At 41.7% G+C, this 22,602-nt stretch overlaps 1 protein-coding gene across 2 annotated transcripts in view; it reads right to left on the bottom strand.

The window, feature by feature from the left end:
* Positions 1–16,759: 16,759 nt before the first annotated feature.
* LOC115085508 (glutamic acid-rich protein-like) overlaps positions 16,760–22,602 on the bottom strand; it is a 205,050-nt gene continuing 199,207 nt past the window's right edge. For both annotated transcript variants that reach the window (XM_029591615.1, XM_029591616.1), the window contains exons 4-5: positions 18,395–18,507; positions 16,760–17,431 (exon numbers count right to left, since the gene is read on the bottom strand). In XM_029591615.1, coding sequence (XP_029447475.1) covers positions 16,992–17,431; positions 18,395–18,507 — 553 coding nt within the window. In that variant the 3' untranslated portion in view covers positions 16,760–16,991. The remainder of the gene's footprint in view (positions 17,432–18,394; positions 18,508–22,602) is intronic.

Below are 22,602 nucleotides of genomic sequence, written 5' to 3'. Positions count from 1 at the left end.
CTGGTGGTCCTCCAGGACAGGTTTGGGGACCACTGGATTAGACAGTTACTGTTATTGGCAAATATTAGGTCTAGACTATGTCCCACTGTATGAGTAGCTTTGGAAACAAATTGGGACCATCCCAAAGCATCCATTGTCTCTAGAAACATTTCATAGGTTGAGGTTCTTGGTGTTTTATCTACATGGAGGTTAAAGTTTCCTACAATTAAGGTGGAATCTGGTGATGGAAATACCTTAACAAATAGTTCAATCAGTGGTAAGCAGTCTTCTTGAAGTAAACCTGGAGGACAATAGACAAGGGATATACAGCAGGGACGGATACTTTCGATTTGGTATTCGTATTCGTCGGGACCCAAATCCGTTACATCCGTTTTCAGGGGACCATGATTCATCCATTAGTTACGTATGGTATTCGTTTCCCATTAAAGTTAAAAATAACCCCATCCCTGCCTTTAAATTTAATTAACTACAACCACCCACCCTCCTGACCCCCCCCCCCCCCCTCCAAGACTTACCAAAAGTCCCTGGTGGTCCAGCGGGGGTCCTGGAGCATTATCCTGCACTCGGGCCGTCGGCTGCTGGTATTCAAAATGGCACTGATAGCCTTTGCCCTTACTATGTCACAGGGGCTACCTGTGCCATTGGTCGGCCCCTGTCACATGATAGGAGCAATGGACGGTTGGCGCCGTCTCTTCTCCAAGCTGAAAAGTCCTAACCTCTTTAGTCTTTCCTCAGAGGGGAGCTGTTCTATTCCCTTTATCATTTTGGCTGCCCTTCCCTGTACCTTCTCCATCGCAACTATATCTTTTTTGAGATGCAGTGACCAGAATTGTTCACAGTATTCAAGGTGCGGTCTCACCATGGAGCGATACAGAGGCATTACGACATTTTACGTTTTATTCCCGTTCTAATAATTTCCAACATTCTGTTTGCTTTCTTGACTGCTGCAGCACACTGAACCAATGATTTCAATGTGTTATCCACTATGACGCCCAGATCTCTTTCTTGGGTGGTAGCTCCTAATATGGAACCCAACATTGTGTAACTATAGCATGGCTTACTTTTCCCTATATGCATCACCTTGCACTTATCCACATTAAATTTCATCTGCCATTTGGATGCCCATTTTTCCAGTTTCAGAAGGTCTTCATGCAATTTATCACAATCTGCTTGTGATTTAACTATTCTGAACAATTTTGTATCATCTGCAAATTTGATTACCTCACTCATTGTATTTCTTTCCAGATCATTTATTAATATATTGAAAAGCACGGGTCCCCATACAGATCCCTGAGGAACTCCACTGCCCACTCCCTTCCACTGAGAAAATTATCCATTTAATCCTACTCTCTGTTTCCTGTCTTTTAGCCAGTTTGTAATCCATGAAAGGACATCACCACCTATCCCATGACTCTTTACTTTTCCTAGAAGCCTCTCATGAGGAACTTTGTCAAATGCCTTCTGAAAATCCAAATATACCTCATCTACCGGTTCACCTTTATTCACATGTTTATTAACTCCTTCAAAAAAGTGAAGCAGATTTGTGAGGCAAGACTTGCCTTGGGTAAAGCCATGCTGACTTTGTTCCATTAAACCATGTCTTTCTATATGTTCTGTGATTTTGATATTTAGAACACTTTCCACTATTTTTCCTGGCACTGAAGTCAGACTAACTGGTCTATAGTTTCCCAGATTTCCCCTGGAGCCCTTTTTAAATATCGGGGTAACATTAGCCACCCTCCATTCTTCAGGTGCAATGGATGATTTATATGGTAGGTTACAAATTTTTACAAATTGGTCTGAAATTTCATTTTTTAGTTCCTTCAGAACCCTGGGGTGTATACCATCCAGTCCAGGTGATTTACTACTCTTCAGTTTGTCAATCAGGCCTACCACATCTTCTAGGTTCACCATGATTTGGTTCAGTACATCTGAATCATTACCCATGAAAACCTTCTCCGATATGGGTATCTCCCCAATATCCTCTTCTGATACAGGTATTTGATGAGGGTTAATTTCGAAGGTACATAAGCACATAAAATCGGGTTTGAAAATTACCCCAGTTCTTTGAAAATAGCCCCAGTGGATAGACTCATAAAAGTACTCATGGAACATGATTTCACCCATACTTTTATGCACATACTTAATTAGATGCTCCAGCAGGGTGGATTTGAGGTGGGATCAAGATTTACGCATATACATTTGATTTTTGAAAGTATACATAAAACTGTAAATCTAAACGCAGAAAGTTACACCTGCTCTTGAGCAGATGTAAGTTAGTGCATGTATGCCATGGTGGTATTGTAAGGAGCAGATTCTAAGCAGATTTGTGTGCATAAATCTCCTTTGAAAATTCTCGCTAAAAAGTAACAGCAGATTTTAATCTGTGTGGACTGTTTGAAAATCAGGATTTGCACTTCAGGTGTCAGCCGGTAGTGAAGTGCTAACTTTCCTTTGGAGTTTGCCCTTCAGTTGTCAGTGAAGAGCCGATCACTGTACTTCTCCTGCTCTGACTTTCTGCAATTTCTGGGAGGCCTAGCTGGGGCTGAGGGCTGGCGGTATAGATTTGGGGGTTGGGTTGGAAAACACTTCCTATCCTATTCATGGCTGCCATGGCTCAATTTGATTTTAATGAGGCATCAAGAAGGTGCTGCGAGGGACAGCTCAGCCCTTTGTTTTTTGTTTTTTATTTTGGGCTTTAATATTTAGTTGGTTAACTTTAGGACAGCTCTAAAGCAATCCTATGGTTAATTATTAAAGTAAACTGGATAACACTGAATATAGGCGCTATCAAGCTAACTTAGGTGGAGAAATATGCTCCCCCCACAATGCCCCTGAAACTTATCCAGCTAAATGTTAGCTAGTTAATGGCTTATTCAGTTAAAATTTAACCAGAAAAGTGCCTACTATGTTGAAAAGTCTGCATTTAGCCAGATAACTCACAAGTTATCCAGCCAAAGTCTGTGAATATCGGCCGCATAATTATTATATTATTATTGTTTCTTCCTGCTTTTATTTTAGGATCCCTGGTGTATGGCAAAGGATCAAGATTTATTCTCCTGCCAATGAGTATGCCCCTAGTAACAGAGCCAGAGTTTCCATTAGGCAACCAGGCGGTCGCATAGTGCACCAAAACTTTGGGGGCAGCAAAATCCTGTCAGTATCAGGCACAATGGGGTGCTGTGCCAGATCTACAATTGCCAAAGAAGGGAGCACTGAGCTGGAGTTGTTGTCAATATGTAAGTTCGGGAGGGGATGCATGACCTAGGGCTAGGGGCCAAAGATTCTTACAGTGGCCCTGCCTAGTAAAACAGTAGCTGTGCATTTTTAGAAAATAGTCCAGATTTCTGTTTCTGAAAAGAATCTAGGAATACTCCCAAAGAACAATTAAGAGACCTGGTAGAAGTTAATCATACTGTATGCGTAGTTTTGGAGAAGACAAGATTTGATGTATTTGGATCCGCAGCCGAAACTACATGATGTCCCAGTCCCTGATCCTTACAAAAAAATTAAAGCCATAAAGAGATTTAGGAGGAACAGGTATTGAAGATGGTCTAATCTCCTTAAGAAATATATTTCTTTAGTATTAGGATATAGCCCAAGTGTACTGTGAACCCCAAGGAAGTGTCTGCCTGAATCCAATGCCACATGAATTTAATTGAGTTCAAGCTTTCCCAGACGGGATATCAATAAATTGGTATGGGTGGATAACCCAGAGCCAAGGATCCATTTGAAGCTTTTTCTTCATTGTTAAATAAAATGAAATATTTCTGGCACATGGACTTTCTGGGCTTAATATTCAAAACCTTATGCAGCAGCATTTATCCATCTAAGGCCTGGATTCACCATTCTATCGCAGAATGGTGAATCCAGCGAAAACGGGGGGGCAGGCCTTCAAAAGCCGGCAGCCTTCGCACCACCATGGTGTTTTCGCTGCTGGCTTTCGCACCCACCACCGAGTCCGCCTCCTCGCTGCCCTAACTCCTCTCCTCGCCATCCCAACTCAGCCCAGACTCTGCCCCCAGCATGCTATCGCACGTGAAAAGGGGCTTATCGCACACGATAAGCCTTTGAAAATGACCCCCTAAAAGAGGTATTAACTTGGTTATAACAGGCTATGCAGAATTTTGGAAAAGAGAGCAATAGTTGGATATCATGGTTGTGCAGTGAGACTTGGATAGCTAAAAAAAAAGCATTTCAGGGTGTGTTGGGGATGTGGACAAAACATAGCCCAACAAGTCAACATTTCAGCAGTGTCACATCGCACAGTGTCTGACATATATCTGGCTAACTTTAAGACAGCTATTTAGAAGGTTTAAGGAGCAGATCTTTCAAAATACAGTAATTAATTCACCTAACTAGCATTTACTGCAACAATTTCCGCATTTAAGATTGGTAGTGCAGGTCATAGATGCAAATGCTTCTGTTGTGTTGGTGTTGGAGTGTTTGGCAGCAGAGAAGTCTGGGTCAATGTCAGTGGTAGAAGTAGAGGAGGTACAGTGCAGAAAAGTTTTTCAGACCTAGAATTATTGATTTATTTACCAAAGCAGCAGGTATACTCTAAAAATAGGTTCACAACACAGAACATTATGGAATATTCTAGCCTTTTACAAGCAGATCTGGAGAGTGATGCTCAATGCAGTCATGTGCTGCCAGCACACATTAACATCACCATAGTCTTGTCATGATTGGCCACGGGGAGCTTTCAAACTACAGATGGAGACACTACAGGAATTACTTTATATTGCAATCTCATTGACTAATGACTGCAATATAAAGGAACTGGAGCAAGAAGGTATATATAAATATGTGGGAGTACCGGAAGGAGGAAAGATTCAGCATAAAGCATTGAGTGAAAACATCAGTAAGGGACACCTTCGGTGAGTGAAGATGATATTGAAAAGTGCCTTAACAGCACAAAATATGATACAAGCTTCAACCAGCTTGTAATTCCTACATTATCATACAGTTTTGGAACAGTAGACTGGCCTCATAAATATCTTGAAGAATTTGACATAAAAACAAGAAAGCTTCTCCATGTCCATCAAGTAATTTATTAGAACATTGTATGCCGATATTGTGTATCCCTAGAGTTAAAGGAAATATGGGTTTTATTGAAATTGATTATACATTTAGAGCTACCATAATAGGCCTTCAGGCTTATTTAATGACATCAACAAACTCAAATACTAAATAGTGCAGAAGTACGAAAGCGAGCAACTATCCACAGTCTCAGTCTTTAAGCTAGGACAATCGTTCCATTCCAGAGAATAAAATAACTGAAAATCGATCAATACACAGAGGTAAAGAAGCTACTGAATTATTAAAACAAGAGAAGAAACTCTTTAAATAATAAGACTAGCAAACAAGGAAGGATAATTGGCAGAAACTTAAGTACAGTGGGAAGTACAGAGAGCTACCTCACTAACCCACGTAGATAAAGATTTGACATAGCAATGGTTAAGGAGAGGTCTCTCATCCATAGGTTTGAATTCACCTCTCCTTAACCATTGTTATGTCAAATCTTTATCTACGTGGGTTAGTGAGGTAGCTCTCTGTACTTCCCACTATATAGAGTGTGCCAATGGTCTGATTAAAAAGAATTTTCAAATGCACATTGATATGTTGCCTGTGAAGTTTAACCCATATGAATTTCCGAAGGAGTACATATTTGACACAATGCAAGTACTAAGAGCACTAGCAGTAAATTTGAGAGATTAAGATCATTCTCAACATGCCATGGCTTACGAATGAGGTTTATTCCTATCAAAGTATGAAGCAAACCCATTTGGAGAAAATGCCTCTGCGACATTCCTTTGCTTCCATCATCAGTTTATTCAAGGTCTTCTCCAAAGAATGCATGATTACATTTTCTTTCTTCAAACAAGACAGGCAGACAGATCAAACTATAAGTAACTTCTATGATATAAACTGTAAAGAAATATTTCCTTAGATTACTCCTGAATCTACTCTCTTTCACCATCATCCTATGACCTTCATTCTAGAGCCTCATTTATTTTGTGCTGAGAGCTATTGGCTGCACCACATGAGAAAGCAAGAAGTTATAGGAATAGGAAATGTTTCCATTGTATGAATATGCAAGTTATCTGCAAATCTTGGAGAATTATCACAGATATCTTAGCCATGTATAAGAATAAGGCTAAATGGTACATTTTCCCAATGAATAAAGGCGAATAGTGGAGTTCCCCAGGAATCTGCTTTGGGAACACTTCTTTTTAATATAATTATAAAAAACCTTGAAATGGAAATGTGTGAGGTGATCAAATTTGCTGACGACACAAAATTATTCAAAGTTGTTAAATCACAAGTGGATTGTGAGAAATTGCAAGAGGACCTTGCAAAACTAGAAGACTGGGTATGCAAATGGCAAATGAAATTTAATGTGGGCAAGTACAAATGATACATGTAGGGAAGAGTAACCCAGATTACAGCTCCACAATGCAAGGTTTCACATTAGAAGTCACCATTCAGGAAAAGGATCTAGGTGTCATTGTTGATAAAACATTGAAATCTTCAGCTCAGTGTGCAGCAGCACCCAAGAAAGCAAATTGAATGGAAGGAATGATTAGGAAAGGAATATAGAATAAAACAGAGAATATCATAATGCTTCTGTATCACTCCTTGGTACGACCTCATTTTGAGTATTGTGTGCAGTTCTATTCACCACATCTCAAACAAGATACAGCAGAATTAGAAAAGATACAGAGAAGGCAACCAAAATGATAAAGGGGATGTAACAATTCTACAGAAGGAAAGGCTAAAGAAGTTAGGACTTTTCAGCTTGGAGAAGAGGTGGTTGAGGGGAGATATGATAGAAGTCTATAAAATAAGGAGTGGGGTGGAATGAGTAAATGTTAATCAATTGTTTGCACTTTGAAAAAATGCAATGACTAGGAGACACACAATGAAGTTACTAGGTGAAATCATTTAAACTAATAAGAGAAGATATTTTTTAACTCAATTCATAACTAACCTCTGGAATTCATTGACAGATGAAAAGGTAAAAGCTATGTGTAACTGCTTTTAAAAAAGATTTAGACAAGCTCCTGGAGGAAAATAATAAACTATTATTAAGGTGGAGTTGCAGAAATCCACAGCTTATCCCTGGGATAAGCAGCTTGGAATCTACCTATTTCTTCAGATCCTGCCAGCTCTTTGAAACTTGGATTTTCCTTTGTTAGAAAGAAGATATTGGGCTTGATGGACCTTTGGTCTGACCCAGTATAGCAAGTCTTATAGAAACATAGAAACATAGAAATGACGGCAGAAGAAGACCAAATGGCCCATCCAGTCTGCCCAGCAAGCTTCACACATTTTTTCTCTCATACTTATCTGTTTCTCTTAGCTCTTGGTTCTATTTCCCTTCCACCCCCACCTTTAATGTAGAGAGCAGTGATGGAGCTGCATCCAAGTGAAATATCTAGCTTGATTCGTTAGGGGTAGTAGCCGCCGCAATAAGCAAGCTACACCCATGTTTATTTGTTTTACCCAGACTATGTTATACAGCCCTTATTGGTTGTTTTTCTTCTCCCCTGCCGTTGAAGCAGGGAGCTATGCTGGATATGCGTGAAGTATCAGTCTTCTCCCATGCTGTTGAAGCAGAGAGCCATGCTGGATGTGCATCGAAAGTGAAGTATCAGGCACATTTGGTTTGGGGTAGTAACCGCCATAACAAGCCAGCTACTCCCCGCTTTGTGAGTGCGAACCCTCTTTTCTTCTCCCCTGCCGTTGAAGCAGAGAGCTCTGCTGGATGTGTGAAGTATCAGGTTTTCTTCTCCCCTGCCGTTGAATCAGAGAACTATGCTGTATATGCATTGAAAGTGAAGTATCAGGCTTTTTTGATTATGCATACATTCTTTATAGTGTGGACTGGCACATAAACTTGAGCGTAGCCAAACAACTAAGACTTATCTTCTGAGTAAGTTACAGTGTACCATGATTGGGACTGAAGATTTAGATTTGCAAGGTACCTGGTGAGTGGGATGGTTTTGGATTGGGGTGGGAGAATGGGAGGGGAAATGAAGCTCTGGAGGGCTAGTTTGGGCTACATTATTGTAATGAGGAATGTGAGCATAGTGAGGGGGGAGACCAGTCCCAGAACCCTTCCACTTTGCAAATTTAAATCCTGACAGAGAGATATTGAGGATGCCAAAGGCTTGGCCCAGCAGGGCCTATAATTTAGAGCTTGAATGGGAGGCCATTTATTGAGCCTCTAGATCTGAACACTTCTTTAAAAAAAATGTGCAGCACTGTTTAACTGGCTATATTCTTCTGAATATAGCTGGTTAAGGCTAATGTTATCCTTAAACAAGTTCCTGGATAACTTTAGATCTGCTTTCAGACATATCAGGAAATAACTAAATAACTTATTTAGCTATTTCCAAATATTGGAGATAGCTGGATAAGTAATTCAGCTCATCCTTTCCATAGGCTTTCCTAAAATGCCCCTTATTCATTCAGCTAACTTTTAGCCAGATAATGACTTACTCAGCTAAAATTTGGCCAGATAAATATCAAGGGTATTCAAAACTTGCCATTTAACTGGATAACTTGTGAGATATCTAGCTAAATAACCTGAATATTGGATTTCCTAAGATTATTCCTTTGTACCAAACACAAGATCATGACTAACTTGGTGGTCTGACAAATCTGGAAGTATCCTGGCAATAGGTACATCAGTCATGGATGCTAGAACTTGGCACTCCAGGGCATCAGGTTATCCTTTGGTAAGGAGATAGTTAAAAGTTGAATACTTTCTTATCTTTAGCCTTCCTGTAGAGCATCCTCCATTTTTATTAAATCTTCCACCTCCCTATTATTGTGGTGGACTGCATTCACCCTGCTGCTGATGGCCTGCCAAATGCACCTTCCGTCCACAGTTGTGGTCTGGTCAAGCAATGTCTCCTGATGTTTGACAACTAAGTTGACCAGGCCACCATCTCAGTCTCAGTGACAGAGAAATTGTGCTTCCTTATGCTGGCTCCCCTTCCTTCCATATTTGCCAGCTATCATAAAATGCTTGCCATTTACTTGGCTAGGTTTTATTTATGATTGGTTATAGGGATGTTAATGAGCAAGCAGCTACATAAAAAGTCCTCACTTAGCTGGATAAAAACTGAAAATGTGATTACCAGCCACAAGCTTGCATAACAGTTAACTGAACATAGTACTTAACCTAGTATATTAAAAATGTATCTGGGTAAAAACTGTAACCATCTATGTTAATTATTTTTCACATACATATCTGGCCAACTAATCCATTTGTTGCCTTTGCAGTCTAAATGGCAGGGTTTGGTCAGTGAGCCATGTAATTAATTTAGGAAAATGAGTGCCAAACATGAAGAATTGACTTAACAGGGTCTGAAGTTTTGGGGGTATGCTAAAGCCCTTTCAGGTGTAGGTGGTTGCCAGGTAACAGGTTTCACTCAATAGGCAGAATGAAGATGATAAGCTCCTATGTTTGCTAGGGTCGGCTACTTAGAAAGACCAGGTATGTTAAGTGGTACTCTCTGAACAATCTTTGCCTTTAGCAGGGCCATAGGAAGAGGAAAGAAAGGTCTCTGATGTAGGTGGGATAGCAATAGAAGTGCAATAGTAGTGCAGTTACAGCTTTGAGATGTAGAGCCTTTAATGTAGGGCCTTACCCCTTAATAAAGGGGTAAGGCCCTTTAAAATCCCGCACTTACCCACGGCCGATCCACCGCCGACCACGAGGTTCCAGCGCCGTCCACCCGACGTCTGAGCTGCCTAAGAGCCCGCCCTCCGAGACCAGCCTATCACAGCGGTCTCCCCCTTGGCCGACCAATCCCACAAGGCCCTAGTGGGGCTTTAAATCGCAGAACTGCCTCGGCGAAAATCCTTTCTCCTCCCGGAACGAAACGCTGCTGGGTAGGCCTGCGCAGTCGGCGTCACAGACCCGGCGGGGTAAGGCCCTTTAAAATCCCGCACTTACCCACGGCCGATCCGCCGCTGACCACGAGGTTCCAGCGCCGTCCGCCAGACGTCCGAGCTGCCTAAGAGCCCGCCTTCCGAGACCAGCCTATCACAGCGGTCTCCCCCTCGGCCGACCAATCCCACAAGGCCCTAGTGGGGCTTTAAATTGCAGAACTGCCTCGGCGAAAATCCTTTCTTCTCCTGGAACGGAACGCTGCTGGGTAGGCCTGCGCAGTCGGCGCCACAGACCCACCGGGATAAGGCCCTTTAAAATCCCGCACTTACCCACGGCCGATCCGCCGCCGACCACGAGGTTCCAGCGCCGTCCGCCCGACGTCCGAGCTGCCTAAGAGCCCGCCCTCCGAGACCAGTCTATCACAGCAATCTCCCCCTCAGCCGACCAATCCCACGAGGCCCTAGTGGGGCTTTAAATTGTAGAACTGCCTCGGCGCCGCCCGCCGAGCGTCGCACGCCGAAGGGGCGCAACAAAGGGGCCCGCCCCTTTGTGCGCCCCTTTGTGCAAACCTGAAGTGCATACCAAGGACTCTTCTCACCAGGATTCAAAAATTGTCATTAAATCTTGCTCTTCCGCTAACCTTATCTCTTAACACCTGCCCTTCAAACAGACTAATCCTACCTCAAGACCCCTATCTCCCCTCAAGCTTATTCATTTCACTGTTGTACCTCCTAGCATTACCCCCAGGACAGCTCTTCACCCACCTTCACTAGCCTAAACCCCCCTGCAACTTTTGACCCTTTAGAGCAGTGCACCTACCTAGGCCTGGCTAAACACTGTATATAGTGTTTCTGCATCAGCACCCTTTTCCTGCTCTGCTCTCCCAATGCCCCCCCCCCCCCAATATGGCTACCTTTCCCATATACAAACTTCGATATAATGCCCACAGAAACACAATACCCCACCACTCTATAATACACCGTCAACACAACTCACTCCTCCCAATCATGCTCACTCCATTCACACAACTCCTAGGTATTTCCACCCTCGCAATGCTCTTGATCAACACACAATCCCTAACCAAAAAAACCCTCATCTTAAATGATCTCCTCCTTGATGAAAAACCTGATCTCTGCGCTATCACAGAGACATGGTTAAAGGACACTGACTCCGTCCTTCTCAATCAACTTCCCATCACTGAATATGACATCCACTCCATCCCCAGACCCAAAAATAAGAGGTGGGGGTCTACTACTTGCTGCAAAAAAATGCCTTAAGCTTAAACAAATTCCAACCACCCTCCCTAGCAAGTACGAAGTGGGATTATTCAAGTCTCCTACCCTCCAAATATGCCTAATATACACACCACCAGGCATACTAGATTCTGACATTTCACCCATCATTGAATGCATTGAAGCAAATATCTCCAGAGACATAATCCTTGGAGACTTCAACCTCCACATCAACTCACTCCCCCTCTCTCACAGTTGCGAAGCCTTCCTCTCCGCCCTCAATGCAATGGACCTACATCAAATCATAACAAGCCCCACGCACAAAGCTGGCCACTCCCTAGACCTCATCTTTATGAACTCCCTCCTCCTCCCACAACATACCACCTACACTCCCGTTCTCTGGTCAGACCACTTCCTTATCAAAACCTCATGCACAATCAAGAACATCCCCAAGCAACCCAACACAAAAACCACCATACAATTCAGGAAATCCTGCCCCAGAGATGACCTTATTGACTCCCTCACTGACAACCTCAAAAATCTAGACCTCTCGGACTCCCAAACAGCCATCACCTCATGGAACCACATCACTAAAGACACAGCCGACAAACTTTGCCCCCTAATAACAAAAGAGATCCATCCCCCCACAGAAACAAAGCAACCATGGTACACCCCCGAACTAAAACTACAAAAACACAATCTCAGAACACAAGAAAAAACATGGCGCAAAGATCCTTCTACCAAGCAACTTGCCATATACAAGTCCCTACTGCATGACTACAGAGCCAGCACTCTCAAAGCCAAACGCGACTACTATGCCACCAAAATTCACAACTATCAATTCAACCCGAAAACTCTCTTTTCCATAATTTCCAACCTTAACAAAACAGCTCCCAAGACATCCACATGTGAAGACCCTAGCACCAAATGCAACCAGCTTGCTCAATATTTCCACAACAAGATCACTACCCTTGCCTCCCACTTTCCCCTTGCCCCCTCACCTAACAAATTCACCCGCAAAGAAATAGACCACAAAATGGTTGCATTCGAAAGCACCTCCCCCTCTGAAATATCTGCTATACTTAAGAAAATGCGACCCGCTACACACCCTTCTGACATGATCCCCTCCAAAATACTGCTGACCATCCCAGATAGCATTTCCCAACCGCTAGCTGATATTATCAACACCTCCATGTCCATTGGAGATGTTCCTACCCAGCTCAAAGTTGCCATAGTTAAACCCATCCTTAAGAAACCAAAATTTGACCCCTCCGATTTATCCAACTACCGACCCATCTCCAACCTCCTCTTCGTTGCTAAAGTCCTTGAAAAAACAGTCAATACCCAGCTGTCAAATTACTTAGACCAGCACCAGATTCTCTTTCCTTCACAACACGGCTTCAGAAAGCGATTCACCACCGAAACGTTATTACTCTCCCTCTCCGACCTCGTCATCAAAGGCTTTGACAAAGTTCACACATTTATCCTTGCTTTTTTAGACATCTCTGCAGCCTTCGACACTATCAACCATTCCATACTACTCGACAGGCTAGCTGACATTGGCATCTCTGGCACCCCACTTCGCTGGTTTAATTCATATATAAGGGATAGACACTACAAGGTAAAAATTGAAAACCATGAATCTGAGCCAATTGACATCACAAGGGGCGTACCCCAGGGCTCCTCCTTATCATCCACACTGTTCAACATATACCTTCTCCCCTTCTGCCAGCTACTCTCAAATCTCGGCCTCCCGCATTTCGTCTATGCTGACGATGTGCAAGTGCTCATCCCCATCAACGACTCCATCTCCAACGCCCTAAAAAGATGGGACTGTGCCCTCTCTTCCATCAACTGTCTACTCACCCAACTCAATCTAGCCCTAAATCCCAACAAGACCAAACTCATGATCATCTCACCGCAACCCATCAACCAAGCACCCATACCCTCAACCAACTCCCCCCCTTCTCTTCCAGTCCTCTCGCAACTTGTAAGAGACCTAGGTGTCACACTTGACCCACAATTCAACCTACAGAAATTTATTTCCTCAACCATCAAAGACTGTTACTTCAAATTACACACCCTCAAAAAACTCAAACCTATTCTGCACCACAATGACTTCAGAACAGCCCTACAAGCCCTCATTTTATCCAAAATAGACTATGCAAATGCTCTGCTCTTAGGTCTCCCAAAGAACAGCCTTGCCCCCCTGCAGCTACTTCAAAATGCTGCGGCAAGAATATTGACAGACACCCGCAGAAAAGAACACATTTCACCTATCCTCAACAACTCCACTGGCTCCCCATCACAGCCAGAATTCAATTCAAAACCCTCACACTTATTCACAAAGCCTTCCACAATCCAGACATGCTCTGGTTCTCAGAACATTTACATATACGCTCCTCTTCCAGACCTACTAGAGCACCCTACACCGCAAACATTAACACACCTTCTCCCAAACTCTTCCATCTAACAACCACCAAACAACGTGCGTTATCCCTAGCTGGACCCTCCCTATGGAATTCTATGCCCACTCACCTTCGCCTTGAAACCTGCACTAAGAAATTCAGACAGAATCTCAAGACCTGGTTGTCCGCCCGATCCTACTCATAAACCCGATCCTTCTCATGAGCCCTACCCTACTCATGTTCGCCCGATCCTACTCATGAGCCCACTATTCCCACCTCACCTTCTTTCCTTTACCCCTTCTCCTCCCCACCCCTAGGCTCCCTTCCCCTCCCTTCACCCCTCCTAGGTCCCCTACCAAATACCCCTCTCCTTACTCTCTCCTCCGAGTACTCTATATACTTTATCAATACTTGTACATTATCTATATTTGTATTAACTATAATTATCTTGTACGCTATTTATAATTGTATTTAACTATGTTTTCTGTTAACCTATTTGTACAGCCTAACCTTCTTCTCCCGCACTCCCTAATCCCACCCCCCTCCTCCCCGCCCCCTCCCTCCTCTCCCCCTCCCTAGTTTATCTTATCAGGTTCATTGTAAAGCCCTGTTGGCTAATTATTGTTCTATGGAAACCGATGTGATGTTTTCTTAACGAATGTCGGTATACAAAAACTTTCAAATAAATAAATAAAATAAAATAATTACATTGGCATAAGGCACCCTGTCAAAGAGAAGGAATGGCATATAGTCCATTCTGGTTTTCAACATATTAAGCACTTTAGTTTTGTAGTCCCTTGTTTGACTAATTATTATCAGTGCTGCTGGTTCCGTAATGCATCATGAAAGGCTAGCCCAAAATCCTGGAATGGGCTGAAATATCCCTCCAGCTACAGGGTTACTTTCCAACTTTGGGAATAATAAAGAAAGGCCTTAAATGTCAAGAAGTGGTACTGTCTTTGCTCAAACCATGCTTCTATTTCTGTCTTCAGACCATGCAGCTGCTAGCAGGTCCTTGTCCACAGTGGTAAAGTTTTGGAAAAATCTGTAGGCATAAAACTAATAAAAGCAAACTTTTTAGGGTTTGTTGTGTGTATGAATGCTATTAGAGGACATGGTCTTGTAGTATGTGCTCCCTTTCATTGTACTAATCATTTAGTCCTTTCAGTATTTGTAAATGCTCTTTATAATGCTTTGTTTAGCAGATTCCTAAAAATTATCAGATAGTAGCTGTCTTTGTGGGCCAGTATTACCAACTAAAACTGCACGACGTTTTAGTATATTTGGCCCTTATGATTTCAGAAGATTTATCAAATTATCTTCTTATGTAGAACTGCATGCATGCCATGTGTGAAACCCCTGTCTGAGAGGCCAGTGCCTTACAACAGGCAAGAATTAATCAATGATAGTTTTATTGTACTAGCCATGCCCTTAAAAATAACATGTGTATGCCCCATGTGGGCTGCACAAGGAGGTTTATCTAATCTGAGGACATCTTTTTTGATCCCTGACACTAATTGGAAATTTTTGCCTTGACTCTGTTGGGGTGACCATTAAATATTTAAACCATCCTGAGGTATGTGCTAACTCTGCAGATAGTAAACATATATATTGGAGAGTTGGATTAGTGGCTATAAGTTAAAGGGGTCTTCTTGTAGTCAGAGATGTATCTAAATAAGGAGGATGGGTGTATGTAAACATGTGAAACACAACATGCTTCAAGAACTAGGTTTGACAAGAAAATATCACTGACTGACTTGGCTGTCATTAAAGAATGTTTTTCAACTGGCTATTTATTTTTTGTTTTGGCCTGTAGTTCTCTCTTTGGGATTATGCAATGTGCACAATGTTTGTTATATGTGGATAGCATTTATATGCCTAGATTATCAGAGTGTGCTTTGATTTTATAAAACTTTTGTCTAGAAATGTCACCTTCATTGATTTTTCTTTCTTACTGTGCATGTAATATAGTGCCTGTGTGAGAGGCCCTATAAATGAAGGCTTCTAGAAATTTTGTTTAAGTTCTCAAACGTCTTTGCTGGCACACTGTTTGGACATGATATGCTGTACAGAGATGCACTTCCTGGAGATGAAAAATCATCTTATTATTTCATTATTTTTTCAACCTTATCATTTGATTGCACAGGAGTACATAGCTTAGGTAGCTAGCCTTGCAATGAGCTTTGATCCAGAGTGGTCAGTATGGTAGCTAAATTATGGTCTTTCTGTATATCCTAGCAATGACAGGCCTGTAGTACCATCCTTTTCCAACCATTAAAAACCATTTGTTGCCCAAACCCTCATCTCATCTCCTGCTTTTTCTCTGCCCTTTGGTGATTAGTTCCAAAGGACTGGTTCCATAGCACTTACCAGGAATCCATGCATTGCTGGCTCTGTAGAAATGCTGCAGCCTGTATGAACAGCTTACTCATATGGGGCCAAATATTCAATGCTGCCAAGATAAATAACTTAGTCGGATATATCTTATCTGGCTAAGTTACAAGGGATAAGATATTCAGTGGCATAGCTATACCACAGAATATCTGCCTATATCTCTCTACTTATCTAGCTAAGCTATATCTGGCTAAGTAGACCAGCTCTATTCCTGATCTAACTTATCTGATCAACTTAATTGGATAAGAACAAATATTGTTACTTATCCAGTTAATCGGATAAGTAGCACCTCCCTGATCCGCCCACAAATTGACCAGCTAAAATATAGTGACCTATCTGGCTATCTAGCAATCACTGCATATAACTGGATATTCAACGGCCCGCTAGATAATCAAATAAGTCCTACTTATCCAGTTGTTCAGTGCTGAATGGCTTTGAATATCGGGCAACAAATGGCAGTATCTCCCTTTGAATATCGGGAAGCTAAATGGTAGTAAAAATCATGCCATGCTCACTGCAAGTATAGTGAGAAGCTGCTTGTTATTGGTGCAAGGTCATAATAGTTTGCTGATGCTGTGTTTTTCCTTGTCCATAGGGGTGCTTATAACTTCTACTCTTCATTTTGAAGACTCTACACCTAACAGCAATGTTTCTTCTTCTTAATGGATGATGTTTATCCTTGATGGCAATGTGGTCTGTCTATTGTGAAAACAATGACTATTATGATGGGTGTTATGCACTATGACCTGATGAACAAGTGTGTGATGTGTTAATTCATCCAAAAAAAAAAAAAAAGAGAAAACACATGAAAAATGTAAAGGTTACAAAGTTTTATTAATAATACTAAAAAATAAAGGTGCATGGTTGGCATTATAGACATTATACAGTCCCTTCCAAAAGCCCCTCACACACAATAAACCCCCACCACATTGAAGGCCCTACTCAAGATATTCCCCACTAAAAACATATATCAATATGTTTACATTCAAAGGTCCCTCCAGATGCACCAGGGATCCTGAATAATAGCATCAGCTCTACTTTAGGGCCCTAGAGGGGGCCCTCAAATTCATCCATGGACCCTTTAAACAATTCTAAATAGCCTTTTATATCCCTCATCTCTGTTGTAAGGGCAGCTGTTCCTGCCCTCAGCTGCTGTATCTCCCTCACCAGGGAGTTGTTTGTGATATTTAGTGTCATCATAATATCAAGCATCTGCCGGTAGACTTTAGCAGCAGGCGGGGCTGCTGGATCCCTCTGGGAAGCAGCTGACTGGTAGGCCTGTGCACGTCCAGTACCCCTGTCTAGCCCAAGCTCTTTTTCTTCTGCCTCATTATCATCTTCCATCTCCTCCTCTTCCTCCTCTTCCTGTTCTTCGTCATCCTCCTCCTCATCTTCCTCACCCTCCTCCTCCTGCTCCTGAGAGGGAATGTCATCCTCCTCATCCTCTGCCTTCTCTTCTGCTTTCTCCATCCCCTGTGAAGTTGTTGCTGAATGAGGGAAACAAAAATTAAAAAATCAGCTGATAATTATGACAACTGAATATCCAGTGATATATAATGAGAGCCTTTGTGGGCACCATGTCAGATGCCCTGTCCGTTGAAAGTGCACACAATAAAGCCACACTTAGTAAACCTAACTTCTTCAAGATATCCGTAGAATGCTGGCTAAATAGGGGTCTAGATCAGATTACTAGTTGAAAACCCATGTTTATTGTACAGAATCTGCACATGCTTAAAATTAGGGCACAGGATCTCTTGCATGAGCATGCTAAGTCCCCAATAAATCATGGTGATGCAGTTGGAGTTTCCTGCTGCATAGTATCAGTGACTGCATTTTGTCTGCAGATATCACTCATAGATAGAAGGCTGTTGCCATAACCAAGATTGCTGGTGGCTGCTGTGTGAGATGCAACAAACTATAACATTCATGATATCTGCAAAGTACAACAGTAAAGGTTTAGCACTGAAATGGAGCCACTATTGAGGATCCCTCACTGCAAAGCCTAGGAAGCCAAAAGGCAGGTACCTTAAAGATGTAAAGGCTGCTGAAAGTTTGCTGTCTTATGGAACTTACTAATAGCTTTCCTACATTTTGTGAAAGTAGGTAGTATTTACTTTTGTGTACTTTGATCTGAACAAGTGTTTGGGAGTAGCCATTTCATGAGCTATGTGGACATGTCTTTAATTATTTGGAACAGCTGCACATACTTCTGTACTTTTTTGATTGAAGGGAAATGTGTTCTTTAAAAAAAAAAAAAAGCATTGCTGACTTTATAACTTCTTGCAGTATAGTACAAGAAATCCATTACAAGTCCTAAACAATGCCATCAGATATGTATGAACTCAGTTATAAAACCCCAACCATGTGCATAATCTTTCAGTGCAATATCAGCAAATATAGTCCTTGGTTGGGAGATCCAAACAGGGTGACTCAAAACAATTCACACTTACCCCCAGCAGGCTGCAGATCTTGATGAAACTTTTGCAGAAGTCGGGGCTCCATCCTGCACAAGACTCTGAATCTGGTTTTCAGGGCCTCCATGTGATACTTCATCAAGTTGCGTCTGTTAGAAACACAATGTAATATGAGCCAGTATAACCTATGTATCAGATGTTATCAGAATATATAGTGCCCATGTCCTGCAATCTTTCTCTAATCATTTGCCCTGGAACCCCTCCAGCAGATCCCTCTTTACACATTCAACTTATAGGTAAATGTCTATTTTATCATGAGTTAAAGTTAGTGAAGGAACTAAAAAATGAAATTTCTGATCTATTAGTTAAAATGTGTAACCTATCATTAAAATCATTCATTGTACCTGAAGACTGGAGGGTGGCCAATGTAACTCCAATATTTAAAAAGGGCTCCAGGGGTGATCCGGGAAACTATAGACCAGTGAGCCTGACTTCAGTGCTGTGAAAAATAGTGGAAAGTATTCTAAAGATCAAAATCATAGAGCATATAGAAAGACATGGTTTAATGGAACACAGTCAGCATGGCTTTACCCAAGGGACGTCTTGCCTCACAAATCTGCTTCCTTTTTTTGAAGGGGTTAATAAACATGTGGATAAAGGTGAACCAGTAGATGTAGTGTATTTGGATTGTCAGAAGGCGTTTGACAAAGTCCCTCATGAGAGGCTTCTAAGAAAACTAAAAAGTCATGGAATACGAGGCGATGACCTTTTGTGGATTACAAACTGCTTAAAAGACAGGAAACAAAGTAGGATTAAATGATCAATTTTCTCAGTGGAAAAGGGTAAACAATGGAGTGCCTCAGGGATCTGTACTTGAACTGGTGCTTTTTAATATATTTATAAATGATCTGAAAAGGAATGCGACAAGTGAGGTTATCAAATTTGCAGATGATACAAAATTATTCAGAGTAGTTAAATCACAAGTGAATTGTGATAAATTGCAGGAGGACCTTGCAAGATGGAAGATTGGGCATCCAAATGACAAGAAATTTAATGTGGACAAGTACAAGGTGATGCATATTTGGGAAAAATAACCCATGCAGAAGTTACACAATATTAGATTTCATATTAGGAGCTACAACCCAGGAAAAATATCTAGGCATCATAGTGGATAATACATTGAAATCATCAACTCAGTGTGCTACAGCAGTCAAAAAATCAAACAGAATGTTAGGAATTATTAGGAAGGGAATGGTGAATAAACGGAAAATATCAGAATGACTCTGTATCGCTCCATGGTGAGACCGAACCTTGAATACTGTGTACAGTTCTGGTCACTGCATCTTAAAAAAGATATAGTTGTGATGGAGAAGGTACAGAGAAGGGCGACAAAAATGATAAAGGGAATGGAACAGCTCCCCTATGAGGAAAGGCTAAAGAGTTTAGGGCTGTTCAGCCTGGAGAAGAGATGGCTGAGGGGGGATATGATAGAGGTCTTTAAAATCATGAGAGGTCTAGACTAGGTAGATGTAAATGGGTTATTTACACTTTCAGATATTAGAAGGACTAGGGGGCACTCCATGAAGTTAGTAAGTAGCACATTTAAAACTAATTGGAGAAAATTATTTTTCACTCAACGCACAATACAGCTCTGGAATTTGTTGCCAGAGCACGTGGTTAGTGCAGTTAGTGTAGCTGAGTTTAAAAAAGGTTTGGATAAGTTCTTAGAGGAGAAATCCATTAACTGCTAATAATCAAGTTGACTTAGGGAATGGCCTCTGCTACTACTGGCATCAGTAGCATGGGATCTTCTTAGTGTTTGTGTACATGCCAGGTTCTTGTAGCCTGGTTTGGCCACTGTTGGAAATAAGATGCTCTGCTTGATGGTCCTTTGGTCTGACCAAATATGGCAATTTCCGTGTTTACAAATGAGGATGTTGGGGAGATACCAGTTCCGGAGATGGTTTTCAGGGGTGATGAGTCAGACAAACTGAACAAAATCACTGTGAACCTGGAAGATGTAGTAGGCCAGATTGACAAACTAAAGAGTAGCAAATCACCTGGACCGGATGGTATGCATCCTAGGGTTCTGAAGGAACTCAAAATGAAATTTCTGATCTATTAGTTACAATTTGTAACCTATCATTAAAATCATCCATTGTATCTGAAGACTGGAGGGTGGCCAATGTAACCCCAATATTTAAAAAAGGCTCCAGGGTTGATCCAGGTAACTATAGACCAGTGAGCCTGACTTCAGTGCTGGGAAAAATAGTGGAAACTATTCTCAAGAACAAAATTGTAAAGTATATAGAAAGACATGATTTAATGGAACATAGTCAACATGGATTTACCCAAGGGAAGTCTTGCCTAACAAATCTGCTTCATTTTTTTGAAGGGGTTAATAAACAAGTGGATAAAGGTGAACCGGTAGATGTAGTGTATTTGGATTTTCAGAAGGCGTTTGACAAAGTCCCTCATGAGAGGCTTCTACGTAAACTAAAAAGTCATGGGATAGGAGGTAATGTCCTTTCGTGGATTATAAGCTGGTTAAAAGACAGGAAACAGAGAGTAGGATTAAATTGTCAATTTTCTCAGTGGAAAAGGGTAAACAGTGGAGTGCCTCAGGGATCTGTACTTGTACTGGTGCTTTTCAATATATATATAAATGAACTGGAAAGGAATACGACGAGTGAGGTTATCAAATTTGCAGATGATACAAAATTATTCAGAGTAGTTAAATCACAAGCAGACTGTGATACATTGCAGGAGGACCTTGCAAGACTGGAAGATTGGGCATCCAAATGGCAGATGAAATTTAATATGGACAAGTGCAAGGTGTTGCATATAGGGAAAAATAACCATTGCTGTAGTTACACGATGTTAGGTTCCATATTAGGAGCTACCACCCAGGAAAAAGATCTAGGCATCATAGTGGATAATACTTTAAAATCGTCAGCTCAGTGTGCTGCAGCAGTCAAAAAAGCAAATAGAATGTTAGGAATTATTAGGAAGGGAATAGATGAAAAAACAGAAAATGTCATTATGCCTCTATATTGCTCTATGATGAGACCGCACCTTGAATACTGTGTACAATTCTGGTCACCGCATCTCAAAAAAGATATAGTTGCGATGGAGAAGGTACAGAGAAGGGCAACCAAAATGATAAACGGGATAGAACAGCTTCCCTATGAGGAAAGGCTGAAGAGAATAGGGCTGTTCAGCTTGGAGAAGAGATGGCTGAGGGGGGATATGATGGAGGTCTTTAAGATCATGAGAGGTCTTGAACGAGTAGATGTGACTCGGTTATTTTCACTTTCGAATAATAGAAGGACTAGGGGGCATTCCATGAAGTTAGCAAGTAGCACATTTAAGACTAATCGGAGAAAATTCTTTTTCACTCAATGCACAATAAAGCTCTGGAATTTGTTGCCAGAGGATGTGGTTAGTGCAGTTAGTGTAGCTGGGTTCAAAAAAGGTTTGGATAAGTTCTTGGAGAAGTCCATTAATGGCTATTAATCAATTTTACTTAGGGAATAGCCACTGCTATTAATTGCATCAGTAGCATGGGATCTTCTTAGTGTTTGGGTAATTGCCAGGTTCTTGTGGCCTGGTTTTGGCCTCTGTTGGAAACAGGATGCTGGGCTTGATGGACCCTTGGTCTGACCCAGCAATGCAATTTCTTATGTTCTTATGCCCTGACCAAGGGCAGCATGCACCTTATTTAATGAGGCCAGAGACCACATTGACATCATAAATTTGGGATAGTATCATGTGTTATGCTACATGACAAACTCTTGCTGCTCTCTTTCTACCTGGTTTCATGATTTCCTTCACCATATTGAAAAACCTGTGCCCTGTGCAAATATGCAGGTGGAGCTGTGGGAGATCCAAGTCAACAGGGGCCCTGTGGAACTGTGCACACTGACTGGTGACGCAGAGCTGTTTCCTCCTCATTCACACAATCTATCATAATGTTCAACATGTCAAGTCTGAACAGTTACTTGCTTTTTCAAATGCATGCCTTCATCATTTATGTTTCTGTCACATCTCTTGCCATAACAGACACTGCCAGCCCCAACTGCAAATAGAGCTATACTGTTGGAAAGAGTTGGTACACTTGATAAATCCTGTATTACTCCTAGTCTAGAAGTGCCATCCATCCTTCACCCCTAGCAAACCTGAATTTGTCAATAGACACCCTGGCAAATATCTGAGGGCAGCAGGCTGGCTGAAAACTTACTGCC

The sequence above is a fragment of the Rhinatrema bivittatum genome, chromosome 2 (genome assembly GCF_901001135.1).
Source record: "Rhinatrema bivittatum chromosome 2, aRhiBiv1.1, whole genome shotgun sequence".
Classification (NCBI taxonomy): domain Eukaryota; kingdom Metazoa; phylum Chordata; class Amphibia; order Gymnophiona; family Rhinatrematidae; genus Rhinatrema; species Rhinatrema bivittatum.
This window is presented reverse-complemented; position numbering and strand designations above follow the sequence as displayed.